The sequence below is a fragment of the Centropristis striata genome, chromosome 1 (genome assembly GCF_030273125.1).
Source record: "Centropristis striata isolate RG_2023a ecotype Rhode Island chromosome 1, C.striata_1.0, whole genome shotgun sequence".
NCBI classification, from domain to species: Eukaryota; Metazoa; Chordata; class Actinopteri; order Perciformes; family Serranidae; genus Centropristis; species Centropristis striata.
In genome coordinates, this window is record NC_081517.1 from 14,771,242 (window position 1) to 14,785,632 (window position 14,391).

A 14,391-nucleotide genomic window follows, 5' to 3' on the forward strand; every position below is an offset into this window, starting at 1 on the left:
CCTGAGCCCTTTAGTGAAGAGACTCCCTGTGTGCAGGTCTGTGAAACTGAGATGATGCTCCACTTTCAGTGCAGTATCACTTCTTCAAATAAGAGTATTTTACATGGTTAAATCCAGAAACGGTCACAGGTACAGATGCAAACAAAGTACACTATATCAGCATTTATAGAGGCAGGTGGCAATAACTTCCTTCTGAAGGCAAGGAAAGGTATTTAATTGTTAATGAGAAACACTTCAATATAAATCAACCAAATGTATTTGACTTAATTGAACTTTAACTGCATCTGCTCGTCATTATGCAAATTAAACACCAGAATACTTTTAGATATGAGCATTTATTTAAATACTAAACCGAGAACTCAGTTTAAACTGCTGTTTTTTCTCTCCTTAGACTATTACTGACTTCATGCATATTGATTATATTAAGAGGAAGGAAGTCTGTCCACTTTAACAGCTCGACTTCTGTTTTCTGCTTAGTATGCTGATCACAGAGGAACATCAGCCTTAAAGACGACATCTCTCTTTGTTGTGAGCAGAATAGTTTGATATGATTAATATTTATTACTTAGATAATTCATGTGCTGATGCGTTTAATTTTCCCTGAAGTCACACAGAGATGAGAGGAGCAGCAATGAGTTTAACAGCAGCAGCAACTGGATTTGTTGTCTTCCTTCTCTCTGTACCAGGTACTGTATATTTACATTTAATACACTCTATTTAAGTACACAGACATACTTGGTCCAAAGTGTTTTCCAGAGGAGGCAGATGGGTGAGAAGCTGCCACACTGTAGTTACACATGATCAATAGAATAAAAGCTGCAAAAAGGACAATAATACAAAACAACAATAAGAGATGTGTTCTTCATTCATCTGTTGAATGTTTTCACACCTGCAGCATCTCCCTGCATCCTTTTAGCTGAACATTCGCAATTAAAGATTCAAAAACGTATTAAAAATTTTTTAGAGCCTCCAAAACAACAAACACAGATTTACGTAACATTTAAACATTATAAATAAGAGCATGTTTTTAAAATTGCATTGAGAGGTTTTTATGCTTTTTAAAAAAATGGATTTAGCTGTGAAAATAAAAAGGCTTTTATGAGTTCCTCTTTTTGGCCCGAGGTGCATTTGAAGTGGCTGAAAGGAGTTGTGAATGGGGTATGAAGGGTTCTTTTCACTACGTTTGACTGGTGCTAGTGGTTTTGGTTGCTTGCTATGTGAATATTGTGATTTTTATCTTGATTTTCCTTTGTGAGGAAGTTGTGCCAGGATGCAGCATTATTTATGAAGTGCAGGTTATTTTGTTTGTGTATATGAACTAAAGGGTTCACTTGTGGTCCTTGTAGGTGGTGCACAAGTGTTTTTCCTGTGTATGAATGAAATCCTGACTTATGCGTTTGTGGGGTTGAGGTGTTGAGCCACTCTATCAAAGTTTTGTGCATCAGTTAATGCTTGTTTGAATTAACTATAACTGGAGTAGTTTGTGGTTCATATGAGTGAGTCAATAAATGCAAATGTTTGAATGTCTTTTTTTAAGAGAGCAAGATAACATCTACTTAAGAGGTCAAAAATGGGAACCAAACTTTGCTAAATCATTTTCTTACTTGTACATGGCTCTGTGGTTTACAGTAATTGGCCCTATCAATCTAAATATAACGTGCAGCAGCAGCAGAGTGTGAAAAAGCATGCTCAAATGTCTCTTCTACATTTCTCTGACCTTTTCTTTCAGTCACACAAATGTAATTAATAGCAAGGGTATAAAAGTGCATAAAAGTGAAATGACCATAGGAGAACAACATTTTCCCATTAATATGTTGTCATTACAGATTCATAGATAATTGCAGTTAGAATATTTAGAGCTAAGTTGTTTTTTGGGAAATGTTTTTTATATTTTTTTATATTTTGGTCATCTAGCAGTTTCCATATGTAGCATTTACCACAGTTTGGGGTGCAAGTATTTGGTGGGGTTCAAAGACAAAGCCTGCTAAAGAAGTCCACTACAACTGTTTGATCTGGGAAAAGTCATGAAGTAACTTTTGATGCTTTGACTTCATGACTTTTATTTATTTTTTATTAAAGAACCTCTGTAAAATGTTCTTTCCTCTGTTATGAGTCTGATTGTTGTCTGTAATATGATCTGTGTTACAGTGATACAGGGTCAGGATGGCTGGGGAGTGACTTACACTTCTACTCAGATCTGTGCCTTGAAAGGATCAACAGTGGACATCAGCTGCAACTACACATACCCGTCAAACTATGATCAAATTCAGACAAGATTCTGGTTTACTAAACAGACTAATAAGGGACCTGTGGATCTGGAAACAGACTCTGACTACACAGGTCGTGTGGAGTATAATTGCCATGATGACAACAACTGCACCCTGAGAATCAGAGACCTGAGAGAGAGCGACGCGGCTGAGTATAAGTTCAGGTTCATAATAAACCAACCAGGTGGGAAATACTCTGGTTCACCTGGAGTCACTTTGTCTGTTACAGGTAATCATTTAAATGGAATATTTGGTTACAGTTCTTCAGCATTCAGGAAACATGACAGTGAATCTTGTGTATGTCTGTTTATGTGCATTCAATTATTTCAGATCTTTCTTGACATTTCCAGACCTCCAGGTGCAGGTGAAAGGATCTTGGAACCAGCTAGAGCTGAAGTGTCACAGCCAGTGTAATGTAGCTGATCATCCTTCATATGTCTGGTACAATAATGAACAGAAGAGGTCTGAAGAAACAGCTGCTATCAGAGTCTCTGTTAACAGTAACAGCCACTATTCCTGTGCTGTGAAAGGACATGAGGAGCAGCGCTCTGCTGCAGTGTGTGAGTTTACTCCACAGTGTCACTAATAAATCATCTAATTTACAAGATAATAGATTATTATGAGCTAGCATACTCTTACTTATTCAACTATTGACTACTTAATATTCATTTCTACAATAAAAACTTATAATTTCAAAGTTAAAACTTGGCAGTGTTTCTCCACCAGATGCACTACTCTATTCACGATATAAAATATTCTCGAAGTGATTTTTCTTTTTGATTTAATGAAATGTCGGCATATACATTTTGTCCTCCAGATGCTCCAAAGCTTCCCTCTGTGTCGGGGAGTCCCTCTGCTGAGATAGTGGAGGGCAGTTCAGTGACTCTGACCTGCAGCAGTGATGCTAACCCAGCAGCTACTTATAACTGGTACAAGAAGAGTGGAAATCGGAACCTAAACCCTACTAGGAGAAAGACACAGCTTGTCTTCAGGTCCATCCAGTCCTCTGACTCTGGAGAGTATTACTGTATGGCTGGGAACAAGCTCGGGAGTAGGACATCTAAATCCATCTCTATTAATGTGAAATGTGAGTAAAAAGGCTAATTTAAAAAAGTGACCTTCATCTGATGACTGTAAAATAATATAGAGATTATAGTAATAAAGTCACTTAAAGGTTGAAGTTTAATCCATTCAGGTGCAGATGATTTACTGATTTTCTTTTATACTCTGATTTGAATTTTGCCGCCCTGGAGCCAAAATGTAGAGAGGAATGGTTGTCACAGCTGTAAAATAAGGTTTCATGTTCCAAAATTAGGCAGAGAAACAGGCTCATAACCCACCTTACTGTTTGTCTAAATATGTGATTCTAAGTCAGCCCAACTTTGGATTGAAAATATAAACATTGAAATGTCCATAGCTTTTTAAAACAAATACGTGTCCTCTTCCAGATGCTCCAAGACTTCCCTCTGTGTCAGTGAGTCTTATGAAAGATAATAAGGAAGTGGTCAGCACTCTGGACATCTAACAGACAAATAACAGAGAGAGTCTAAAAGAACCAAAAATAATAATTAAAATAGATTGTCTATATATTCTAATCTTTAAGCCTTTTCTCCTCCAGATGCTCCAAGACTTCCCTCTGTGTCAGTGAGTCCCTCTGCTGAGATAGTGGAGGGCAGTTCAGTGACTCTGACCTGCAGCAGTGATGCTAACCCAGCAGCTACTTATAGCTGGTACAAGAAGAGTGGAAATCGGAACCTAAACCCTACCAGGAGAAAGACACAGCTTGTCCTCAGCTCCATCCAGTCCTCTGACTCTGGAGAGTATTACTGCACAGCTGAGAACAAGCTGGGGAGGAGCACATCCAAATACACTGTTTTTTATGTTGAATGTGAGTAAAGGCAGCTTATTTAAAGATAACAAACAGATTTAATCTATCCAGTCTTTGCAGTAGTTTACTGACCAAAAGTACTTCCTGTAATTCACTGAGCAGCTCCAGGAGATTTTAAGTTTTATGTTCTTCTCAAGTAAACCTTCCAATCTCTGTTAACACGTCTCTTCCAGATGCTCCAAAGCTTCCCTCTGTGTCAGTGAGTCCTTCTGCTGAGATAGTGGAGGGCAGTTCAGTGACTCTGACCTGCAGCAGTGATGCTAACCCAGCAGCTACTTATAGCTGGTACAAGAAGAGTGGAAATCGGAACCTAAACCCTACCAGTAGAAAGACACAGCTTGTCCTCAGCTCCATCCAGTCCTCTGACTCTGGAGAGTATTACTGCACAGCTGGGAACAAGCTGGGGAGGAGCACATCTAAATACACTGTTATTGATGTGAAATGTGAGTAAAAACAGCTTATTTTAAGATAACAAACAGATTTAATCTGTCCAGTCTTTGCAATAGTTTACTGATCAAAAGTACTTCCTGTAATTCACTGAGCAGCTCCAGATTTTAAGTTGTATTCAGTTTTATCTTCTTCTCAAGTTAACCTGCCAATCTCTGTTAACACGACTCCTCCAGATGCTCCAAGACTTCCCTCTGTGTCAGTGAGTCCCTCTGCTGAGATAGTGGAGGGCAGTTCAGTGACTCTGACCTGCAGCAGTGATGCTAACCCAGCAGCTAACATTACCTGGTACAAGAAGAGTGGATCTCCAGACCTTTCTCTCAGTGAACAAACACAGCATGCCCCACAGCTTCTTCTCAGCTCCATCCAGTCCTTTGACTCTGGAGAGTATTATTGTACTGCTAAGAATAGGCTGAACGAGGCAACATCCCAGACTGTCTTTATAAATGTGAAATGTGAGTGAAATTAATGATAAAAAAATAAATTTTTTCACCTATAATATTTCACACTGGCAGCACGTAGCACTAATGCATCTTGCAATTAATTAATTTTCGTTTACGCTTATACAGATGCTCCAAAGCTTCCCTCTGTGTCAGTGAGTCCCTCTGCTGAGATAGTGGAGGGCAGTTCAGTGACTCTGACCTGCAGCAGTGATGCTAACCCAGCAGCTAACATTACCTGGTACAAGGAGAACCAAACACTGCCTCAGAGACATGGAGGAAGTTATCATTTCACCTCCATCAGCTCTGAGGACAGAGGGATCTACTACTGCAAGTCTGAGAATCAACATGGATCGATCACATCATCGTCTCTGTCAGTAGATGTCCAGTGTAAGTCAAGCAGATCGATTTAATTTTTCATGATCCAAAAGTCCTGCAAAATCACCCATGCTAATATTAATTTATTTTTTCAATGTTCTCCTGCAGATCCTCCAAGACTTCCCTCTGTGTCAGTGAGTCCCTCTGCTGAGATAGTGGAGGGCAGTTCAGTGACTCTGACCTGCAGCAGTGATGCTAACCCAGCAGCTAACATTACCTGGCACAAGGAGAATGAAGACTCAGCAAAAGCATCAGGACAGATCTTCACCATCACTGACTTCAGAGCTGAACACAGTGGGAATTATTCCTGTGAAGCCCAGAACAGCAGAGGACGCCATAACTCCACTTTACATCTGACTGTTGTTGCAGGTCAGTGTTTATCAGGATTATCTTGTGTGGAGTGAGATGTTGCTCCATGTCAGATGAAGAAGAACCACAGGGTTTATGATGTAATTCCAAAACCTTTGCAAAAAAGACATTCAGAGCAACTTTCAAGGCTTGATCGGCACTTCTCTGTTGCAAAACATATCTATACTCTGCTACAGAATCAATAGTTTCCATAAATTATAGTACATTTTATTCATAGAGCGTGTACTCAAAACCTCCTCACAGGTCAATAAACACAATTTAAAAACACAGTCTCACATTGGGAGCAACTAAAAGAACAAGGAAAAATATAACACAAAACAACTTAAAGCAGTCACATATTGAATGAGTTTTTTAAAGACGAGCAGGTGAGTACGGTCACGGATGGTTTTTGGCAGGGAGTTTCAGAGGGTGGGAGCAGCTACTGAAAACGCTCGGTCTCCCCAGCGCTGGTGCTTAGTTTTTAGTGAGAGCAGGTTAGCATCAGAGGAAAAAGCCTGCAGTAATACTTGGTAGTCGCCAGTTTGTGGCTTGGGGCCCTCTGCATTCTGGCTTACAGTAGTTGCATTCACTCAATGAGTTTAATATTAAAAACCTTTTAGTATCACTCTCTTGCATATTTGCATTTATTGGAGCAACGTAAGATATTTTGGGACATCTACATTACAAATCACATTATAAAAGATCCCACTCACCCCCTGCACAAATCTTTCCAGTGACTTCCATCGGGCTGCCGTCATAAAGTTCCTCTAGCCATGAAAAGCACTTATAAAAACTCCTTAATTCCCACTGCCATTATCATCTTAAATAAAAGGTGATGATCCACACACACAAAAACACAGACACTTTGCTGCTTTGCACATATGGTACATCTTAATTTTTATCCTGCGTAAATTAAACTTCATTAAGTATTCTGGCTTTTAGGAAAACATGTTGCATGTCTATTGTCCGAGTTTGCTTTTTGCACTGAATGTTGTATGTCAGCCACGTCTAAGACGATTTTCTGTCACGACATACAAAGTTTTCTGATTCTGATTCAAGTTCATCATGGCACGACATACAGACACATTCTTACAATTAAATGCATCTCACTCCCGAATTCACTGGGGTGTAAAAAGCATGGGTTAAATGCAGAGTTTGAATTTCCCCATTGTGGGATTGATCTTATTTAATTGCGCATCTTTGCATTTCATAATTGTTTTGCAGGAGCATGGAAATTGAAAGCTGCTGTCACAGTTCCTGCCATTTCCCTCGCCATCATATTGATGTCTGCCTTCCTATTGATCATGTAAGCATTTCTGTTTCATAAAATTTATTCGAAAAGCAGTGAGTGAGTTTAGCACTTTTTAAAAATTTTTAAAACGAATTCTGCTCACCAGAAAGAAGAGGTCCTCCAAGCAAGCGTCTGAGCCTGTAGAGACACCAGACGACATGATAGAGGTAAAGCAAGTTGAGATTAGTACTTCAAGTCACTTTTATCATATGGTTTAACATTATATTGGCTCCAAAAGGGTCTTTTTATGGGGTAAAAAGTTTTGGTCCACTGCCGTCCACAAAAATAATCATCTTCTTCCTTTACCTCATCCAAAAACCTTCTTATCTTTTTGTCCTGGAGTTTAAATCATTTGTCTGGTTCTTAATCATGTAGCATGCAGTCAAAAGAATATTCAAACTCCAAATCTCCATATCTGTTTACATCCGACCACATTAGGCCTATGTTAGGCCTTCTGTATTATGTCCTACATTATATATGTCATATACCACTTATACAGTGTATATCTCTGCATATATTTAACTATATTTATTCATTGGTGTTCATATTACTACCACATGAAACAACTTATTTAACCTATTTAACCTGCTAAAATATATTTTCTCCAATGTGCAATATCTGAAAAATGTAAAGTACTCTCAGGAAAACAAACACAAAATATATAAATGCCAAATAGCAGAAATGTGTGTATATAGTGTATAGAATGTATGTGTATGTCTGTCTTATATATTTATATGTCTGTATCTTGAGCTGCTGTGGCAACTAAATTTTCCCACTGCGGGATAAATAAAGTCTTATCTTCAATAATATACCAATATTTTTTGTCTTCTTTAACCGTGGCTGTCGAGCCCTGTCAAAGAGAAAATTTAAGTGTTTGTTTATCCCTTTTGCATTTTATCCCTACATGAATATAAAGCAAATCAATTTCTTATAAAAAAAGGTGTTTTTATTGATGTAATTTTAAATGCCTCCCATATAGTCGTAGAGAGTATCAGAAGGCCATTTACACATTTGATATAAATAATGAATCTTATTTGTCCAGTGTCCACAGATACATCCAGCAGAGCGGCAGGATCCTTCTGACATTCACTATGCCAATGTCCACTTTGCCAAAAAAGCAGCTCAGCCCCAGGAGCATGAGCTTCACTATGCCACTGTTGACTTTTCCAAAAAACCAACTCGGCCCAGAAGAAGCAAAGAAGAGAGCGTTGTGTATGCTTCTGTAAAATTTAACAGTGCCAGACCGACCGCGAGGTGAGCAGCTCCTTCTCTTATTTCTTTCCACTTTTGTGATCACTGCTGGACAGTTTGCATCTTTTTTAATTTAATACCGAACCCTCAGAACCCTCCCCTGATTTCATTATATATTTTCTCTAATAACCAGAAGTCAGGAAGCAGCAGAGGATCCAATGGAGCTGTACAGCACAGTCAACAAAAAGAGGAACCTCTAGGCCACTTTCCATCCATGGTATTCTTTTTTAAATGTAATGTTTATAAAAGGAAACCACACTGAGCAAAAAACTCAAATTATAATTAAGAATATGTGTTCATGAATTATTGCATTAGATTGTTATGGGTTGCATAACCTCTTTTTTATTGCTTTGCTGTCACATATTGACTGATTTTATCTCCTTCTCCCACCTGCCTCCATGCAGGTACCTCAATAGATCAGTGGGACATAAACTAACTGGCTTCCCACTGCTGGACAAATGGTGGTTTTTGCTGTAATATACGCCAACCGAGCAGACAGGAGCAAGAATTGAAACCTATCTGGATGTATAAAAAGAGCGACTGAGCAAACACCATATTGTTTACTTTTTGCATTGTGCCTCAGAGAACAGGCAAAGCTCTTTTTATGCAATGATTTGCACGCTTGCTTCACCTCCAAACTATTTTCATTGGTCAAAATTGGCAGTGTAACCGTCTAAATCAACTAAATGTGAACAAGCTGGAAAAAGTAGTTGGGTAGCATGCACAGGAATGAAATTAAAATATGAAATAATTCTCTAAATCTGTTTGGCTTTTAGAAATAAAGCTACTAAGAGGCTCTGAAAAGTGTCTAAATCTATTGAGAAAGTCTCCTAATTCGCACTTGCTCAGCAATAAAATAATCAACCAGGAGACTTCATTTCCCTGTAAACTTGTATTTCATTTCAATAGGATTATTATCAAGATCATGTAAATAGGTCAGAAAGTTTGTCATAGTTCTGTAGAGCGTGACATAAGAATAAGGGCTTTGTGCTCAGGGGCTGCTTGCTTGTCACATACTCGAACTGTAGAATCAAACATTGAACTGCATTTCTATAGAAGGCAACAATATATATGCCAACAAGCGGCTGGTGGTGGGACATGTTGCAGGTGCTTCGCTGCATTTGTTGTCTCTTCACCCTCACATGCACCCTATCTTAAAGCTCCTTTAGGTACAGAACTGAAGCTGTCCTGGGGAGCAATTAAATGCGATTATTTTATTTTCATGTTTTAGAAGCATGGTACCAGCTCATCTGAGTCCTTTTGTGTTTGCTGTGGGAGTGGTCACACGTCAGTAATACTTAGTTTGCAATAACAAGAAGAAAAAAGGAAAAACAACAAAAAAATCCTTAGACTTATCTCTGCAGTAATGTGTCAGTTACATGTAAGCTTATCATTTCCCAGTGAAATTGCAAAAAAAGAACTACATGGTGTCTGTAAAGTCGTAAGTCGTAAAGTCTCTTATTATTACGAATGCAAATGAACAGACAAATATGTGGAAATTATTAAAAAATGAGGAGTAGATACTGAAGTTTTTTTCCCCCCTCATTTAATACACCTCTACATGGGCGCAATTAGTTTGTTAGGGTTTGGGTCATCCACTCTTTATCTAACACTGTCCCTGTCTCCATACATTTCTTGTGCCATGCAAGAATTGATGGACATGACGGTGAATCTCTTCCATACTTAGCTCATTTTGTGAGTTTGCGTATCTGATTTTGTTTCACTAAACCATGATACACATTGTGCCTTCTCTTAAGGAGTAGACATTTTTATGGGGGTCAATTTACCACTACCTATTTCATCAAGAGGGTACCTGAAATACACAAATGCAATGTGATTAAAAACGTTGATAACCACTGAGTACATACAACAAATCTGATCAGGATTTATCAATAATTGCCTTTGTAGTTTTTTTTCAAATTATAAAGAGACTTTATAGACACCCTGTATACTTAATGTAACGAATTCCCGATAATGTAATAACCCTGATAATGTAATAAAAATCTGCACTTGAGACCACTGAAAATGTAATAAAACCTGATAATGTAATGACTTCCCGATAATGTAATAAAGTGCATTTCCCAATAATGTAATACACTTTTTTTACCAATAATGTAATAAAGTATAACATTAATGGGAGGTTATTACATTATCAGATTTCGCAAGTCCTGATAATGTAATAATTCCCCAATATTGTAATAATTTAACAGCAGACCACCCATTACTTGGTTTCAAGTGGTGATGCTGTGCAGGCAACTCTAGCTCAAGAGCTCTAGCGCCACCAACAGGTCAAAGTTGAATGTTTATTAACTTTTAACCCGTTCATCCGTTTTTCACAAACGAGGTATCCATGAGACACGAATGAATTCAACAGCTTCTTGAAATCTAAAGGTGCTAGGTGTTATACTTTATTACATTATTGGTAAAAAGTGTATTACATTATTGGGAAATGCACTTTATCACATTATCGGGAAGTTATTACATTATCAGGTTATATTACATTTTCAATGGACTCAAGTGCAGATTTTTATTACATTATCAGGGTTATTACATTATCGGGAATTTATTACATTATCAGGTTCTACAAACCCTAACCCTAAAATGACAAAAAAAAACAACAACATAAAATCCAAAAAAAAAAAATACTTCTTGGTGTTTGTTGCTGTCTTCCAGTTGTAAATGTCTGTAATATGTGAGTTAAGAGACAAATTGTATTTTCACTCAATGTACAGAATGTCAACATATTTTAAAATATTTTTTTAATTCTATTTTTAATATGTATCGATGTGTATTTCAGATTATAAGGCTTGTTTTTAATCTAATCTTGTTTTACACCTTTAACTCCATGTAATAACTTCTTGTCTGCTCTGTATTTTTTCTACTTATTTTGCTCAAAATAAAATAACAACAAAAACAAAATAAGTTGAAATGTGTTTTTATTCCCGGACTTTTGTTGTTTGAGTCAGATTTTAAAACTGATGAAATCCAACGTATGGACATCATTTGTTAAAGTGACTTGATTTCAACAGTCTAAAACTCATGCAGATCCTGCTGTCAATACACACACAGGTGCAACACACGATTGAACTTCCTTTTTTTATGGAGGATGTAGGTAAGAATTTATCTGCTGTAAATCTAACCAGTGGACGTGACATGTTTTTGTCACAGTGGTGAACACTCCTGTCTACTGTAAAGTTCAGATGGTCATCAATTTGCTGGGACGTGCTCATTCTGTGTCTCGGTGGTCTGCTGTAAATAATGCCTTTGACTGTTCTGGAAGTTAATAAGCAACAAAATAAATGTGTATTTAAAAGCGGTCAGTGCTGGTGACAATGCTATCTGCCTTTTGTGGTTCTTTTAACAAACTTATCATAAAATATACTGTAACTGTATACTGTGTCTGTCTGTCTCTCTCTCTCTCTCTCTCTCTCTCTCTCTCTGTCACTCTGTGTGTGTGTGTGTAGGTCTCCCTCGCTCTCTCTCTTTCTCTCTCTCTCTGTCACTCTATGTGTGTGTGTGTGTGTCTCTCTCTCTCTCCCTCTCTCTCAACTTGATATTGACACACAATATGACCGGATTAAAGTTGTTGTAAACGTATATAAAGGATGTGGATCCAGGAGGATGTTGCAGAACTTCAGGTGTTAAACAGATGAGCCACAAAACCTCCTCCTCTTCCCTGAGCTAGTGAGGGACGAGCTGCATTTGGTGAGTTGTTTTTAAAGTGTCGTCTCATACAGAATCATTTCAAAGTGCTTCAGATTGATAAAACAGCAAAAAGGAGAAGTTATGGCAACAATAATCAATGTCTGCAGCAACACCAAACTGTTAAACTACACTGTTTGTGCTGCAGGGTGTTTTTTACCTTTAATTTTTTCCCCACAGGTTCATATATGGTTTGCAAAACAACACACTGCTTGTTTCCTTGTATGCTATATCTTTTGTGAGTATTTACTGGCATTGTGGATACTAACGATGTAATGAGGAAGAAAGGTGGGCGGACTGTTTGTTCCCTAAACTCTGCCTTTTGCATCCTGACCACATCTTTTTTTTTCCTAGTTTATTGATGTGACTAGTTTACTTCCTCTATGTAATTCTACAATGTTCATTATGTTTTTCTGTCCCTGAAGCCAGTCATAGAGACAAGAGGAGCAGCTATGGCTTTAACAGTTGGATTTCTTGTCTTCCTTCTCTCTGTCCCAGGTACTGCAAGTCTGCTTTTACATTGTAGGCCATTTAATACACATTCTTATGGGTTTTATTTTTTGCCATTTGTCCCTTATTATGTATATCTTTAAAAAACTTAAGTAATACTTTTTTTCGACAGAAAACTATGATATGGACAGTGTTTTTATGGCAATATCTGAAGTCCTCAGATTTTCAATCATGCATCTTTTTGTATTCTTTTACCATAACATTGTAAAGTTTAATACTCTTTCTACATGGGGCCCAGGTGGAGCCCACCTTGACTCTGTGGCGATTGTATAGATCTTCAGTGCTGCTGCAATTTTTAGGATTGACTTTTCACCCACTTGATATTTTTTCGATCTGTTGCATCCAACTGGTCCAATTATAAGCAGTAAAACGGCAGATTGATTAAGCATTTAGCCTTTTTAAAGACTTTTTAGTAGGAAAGATTAAAGCAAAGATTTTTTTAAAATGCAGCAGACATGTGAAATCAAAAATATATTTTCTATTGTAATTGGCTGAAAAACAGTATGTTGTTGATGCAAAGCAGAGAACGTAAGTGTCAAGATGGCACAAATTTCTTTCTCTTGTTGAGCATTTCAACACTTTAAGCTCCTAAGGTATATCCTGTACACAAGTATTTGTGTGAGAGAGGCTAAATAAGGAGCTCAAAGAATAAATAATTTATAAAAGCTTCAAGAATAACTTTGATGTGAATTTCCGCCCTTTTTAAACTCAACTTTTGTTTTATCTTTACAGAAGAAGTTGAGTGTGTTGGTGTGATATTTCTGCAGTCAACAGTTATTTTCCATTTTATGGCTCTGCATATTAACCATGCACGCATTGCGCTGTTGTGTCTTTCTTTGCAGCTTCCTCTTCCACTTATTCACAGCCTAATTCCAAATTAATCACGGAATAAACAAACCAGTCACACACACATTCTGCAACAGTTAACAGTTTGTCTTGCATCTGTTCATAACAGATTGCACACTATTGTCATAGGTCCAATAGTGTCGAAGTAATTTGCACATTTCCACCTCTTATTATTGGAAATTCAAACAATGTTTTTGCTAAGTAAACACTTGAGCTGTTAGATATTTGCTTAATGCAAAATAACAACACAAGAGTCTCAAAACCTAATTTTTATGACCCTTTCAACAGGACTTGCTGGGAGAAAAAAGGAAGTAAACATGCAAATAAACAAAAACCAACATGATGCACAGCTGTTTTTGTCTTTTAATAAATGTAATGCTAATAGACTAGATAAAAATATATTTCTGATCAAACTGTCTTTTTTTCTGCACCACACATTAGCTGCATTAGCCTTCAATATGATATAAGAGGAGGAGCTGGAAATATTGGATATTTTTAAACATGAACTACAAGTCCACTTATTCAGTCTGGCTTTTATGTGTACGTGCCCATGCCAAATCTCAACTATGTCTTTACCAAAAACTGCCACTCAAATGGAAAGTTCTCTAAACTGCAGTGCAACAAAACAAATGGTCAGAAGGACCAGCTGTCCAGATACTGAACCTACTTGTCTGTGACTTCAGTAGATCCTCAAAACTGGACTTAGTCAGAAACACCAGAAGCAAACCCTCTCTTGCATCATTAGAGACCTTGGTCAGTTTTATTGCCCTTTCCTGTCAACATGCATGTTTATGACTATGGAAAAGTAATGCAATCCATCAACGTGTTGTTAGAGCTGCTCTTTTGTTTCAAAGTGTTTTGAATGCAGTTCTCCAGCAGGCTTACGTGATGAAGCACTTTTTCCAAATGTACTGTATCAACTCTGTCCTCTGTTGTAATGATTCTGAATTGATTGTTGTTTCTGTTGTGGTCTGTGTTACAGTGGTACAGAGTAAATGGGGGGTGACTTACACTCCTAGTGAG

General features: G+C 37.6%; 1 protein-coding gene across 1 annotated transcript; it reads left to right on the forward strand.

Moving 5' to 3' along the window:
* The first annotated feature begins 240 nt into the window (after positions 1 to 240).
* LOC131972857 (B-cell receptor CD22-like) lies at positions 241 to 9,745 on the forward strand. The gene is made up of 15 exons (XM_059334623.1): positions 241 to 528; positions 607 to 686; positions 2,149 to 2,496; positions 2,618 to 2,827; positions 3,085 to 3,354; positions 3,886 to 4,155; positions 4,329 to 4,598; positions 4,779 to 5,057; positions 5,172 to 5,432; positions 5,529 to 5,789; positions 6,993 to 7,074; positions 7,166 to 7,226; positions 8,102 to 8,313; positions 8,444 to 8,527; positions 8,715 to 9,745. The coding sequence occupies exons 2-14, from the start codon at positions 617 to 619 to the stop codon at positions 8,508 to 8,510; spliced, it is 2,661 nt and encodes an 886-aa protein (XP_059190606.1). The 5' UTR covers positions 241 to 528; positions 607 to 616; the 3' UTR covers positions 8,511 to 8,527; positions 8,715 to 9,745.
* Positions 9,746 to 14,391: the final 4,646 nt, after the last annotated feature.

What these genes read in the sequence shown, in the direction of transcription:
- LOC131972857 (XM_059334623.1), top strand. Translation starts at nt 617, where the DNA reads ATGAGAGGAGCAGCAATGAGTTTAACAGCAGCAGCAACTGGATTTGTT. An exon ending in AGTCACTTTGTCTGTTACAG is followed by an intron (nt 2,497 to 2,617) that starts GTAATCATTTAA and finishes TGACATTTCCAG; the next exon opens with ACCTCCAGGTGCAGGTGAAA. An exon ending in ACATCTGACTGTTGTTGCAG is followed by an intron (nt 5,790 to 6,992) that starts GTCAGTGTTTAT and finishes ATTGTTTTGCAG; the next exon opens with GAGCATGGAAATTGAAAGCT.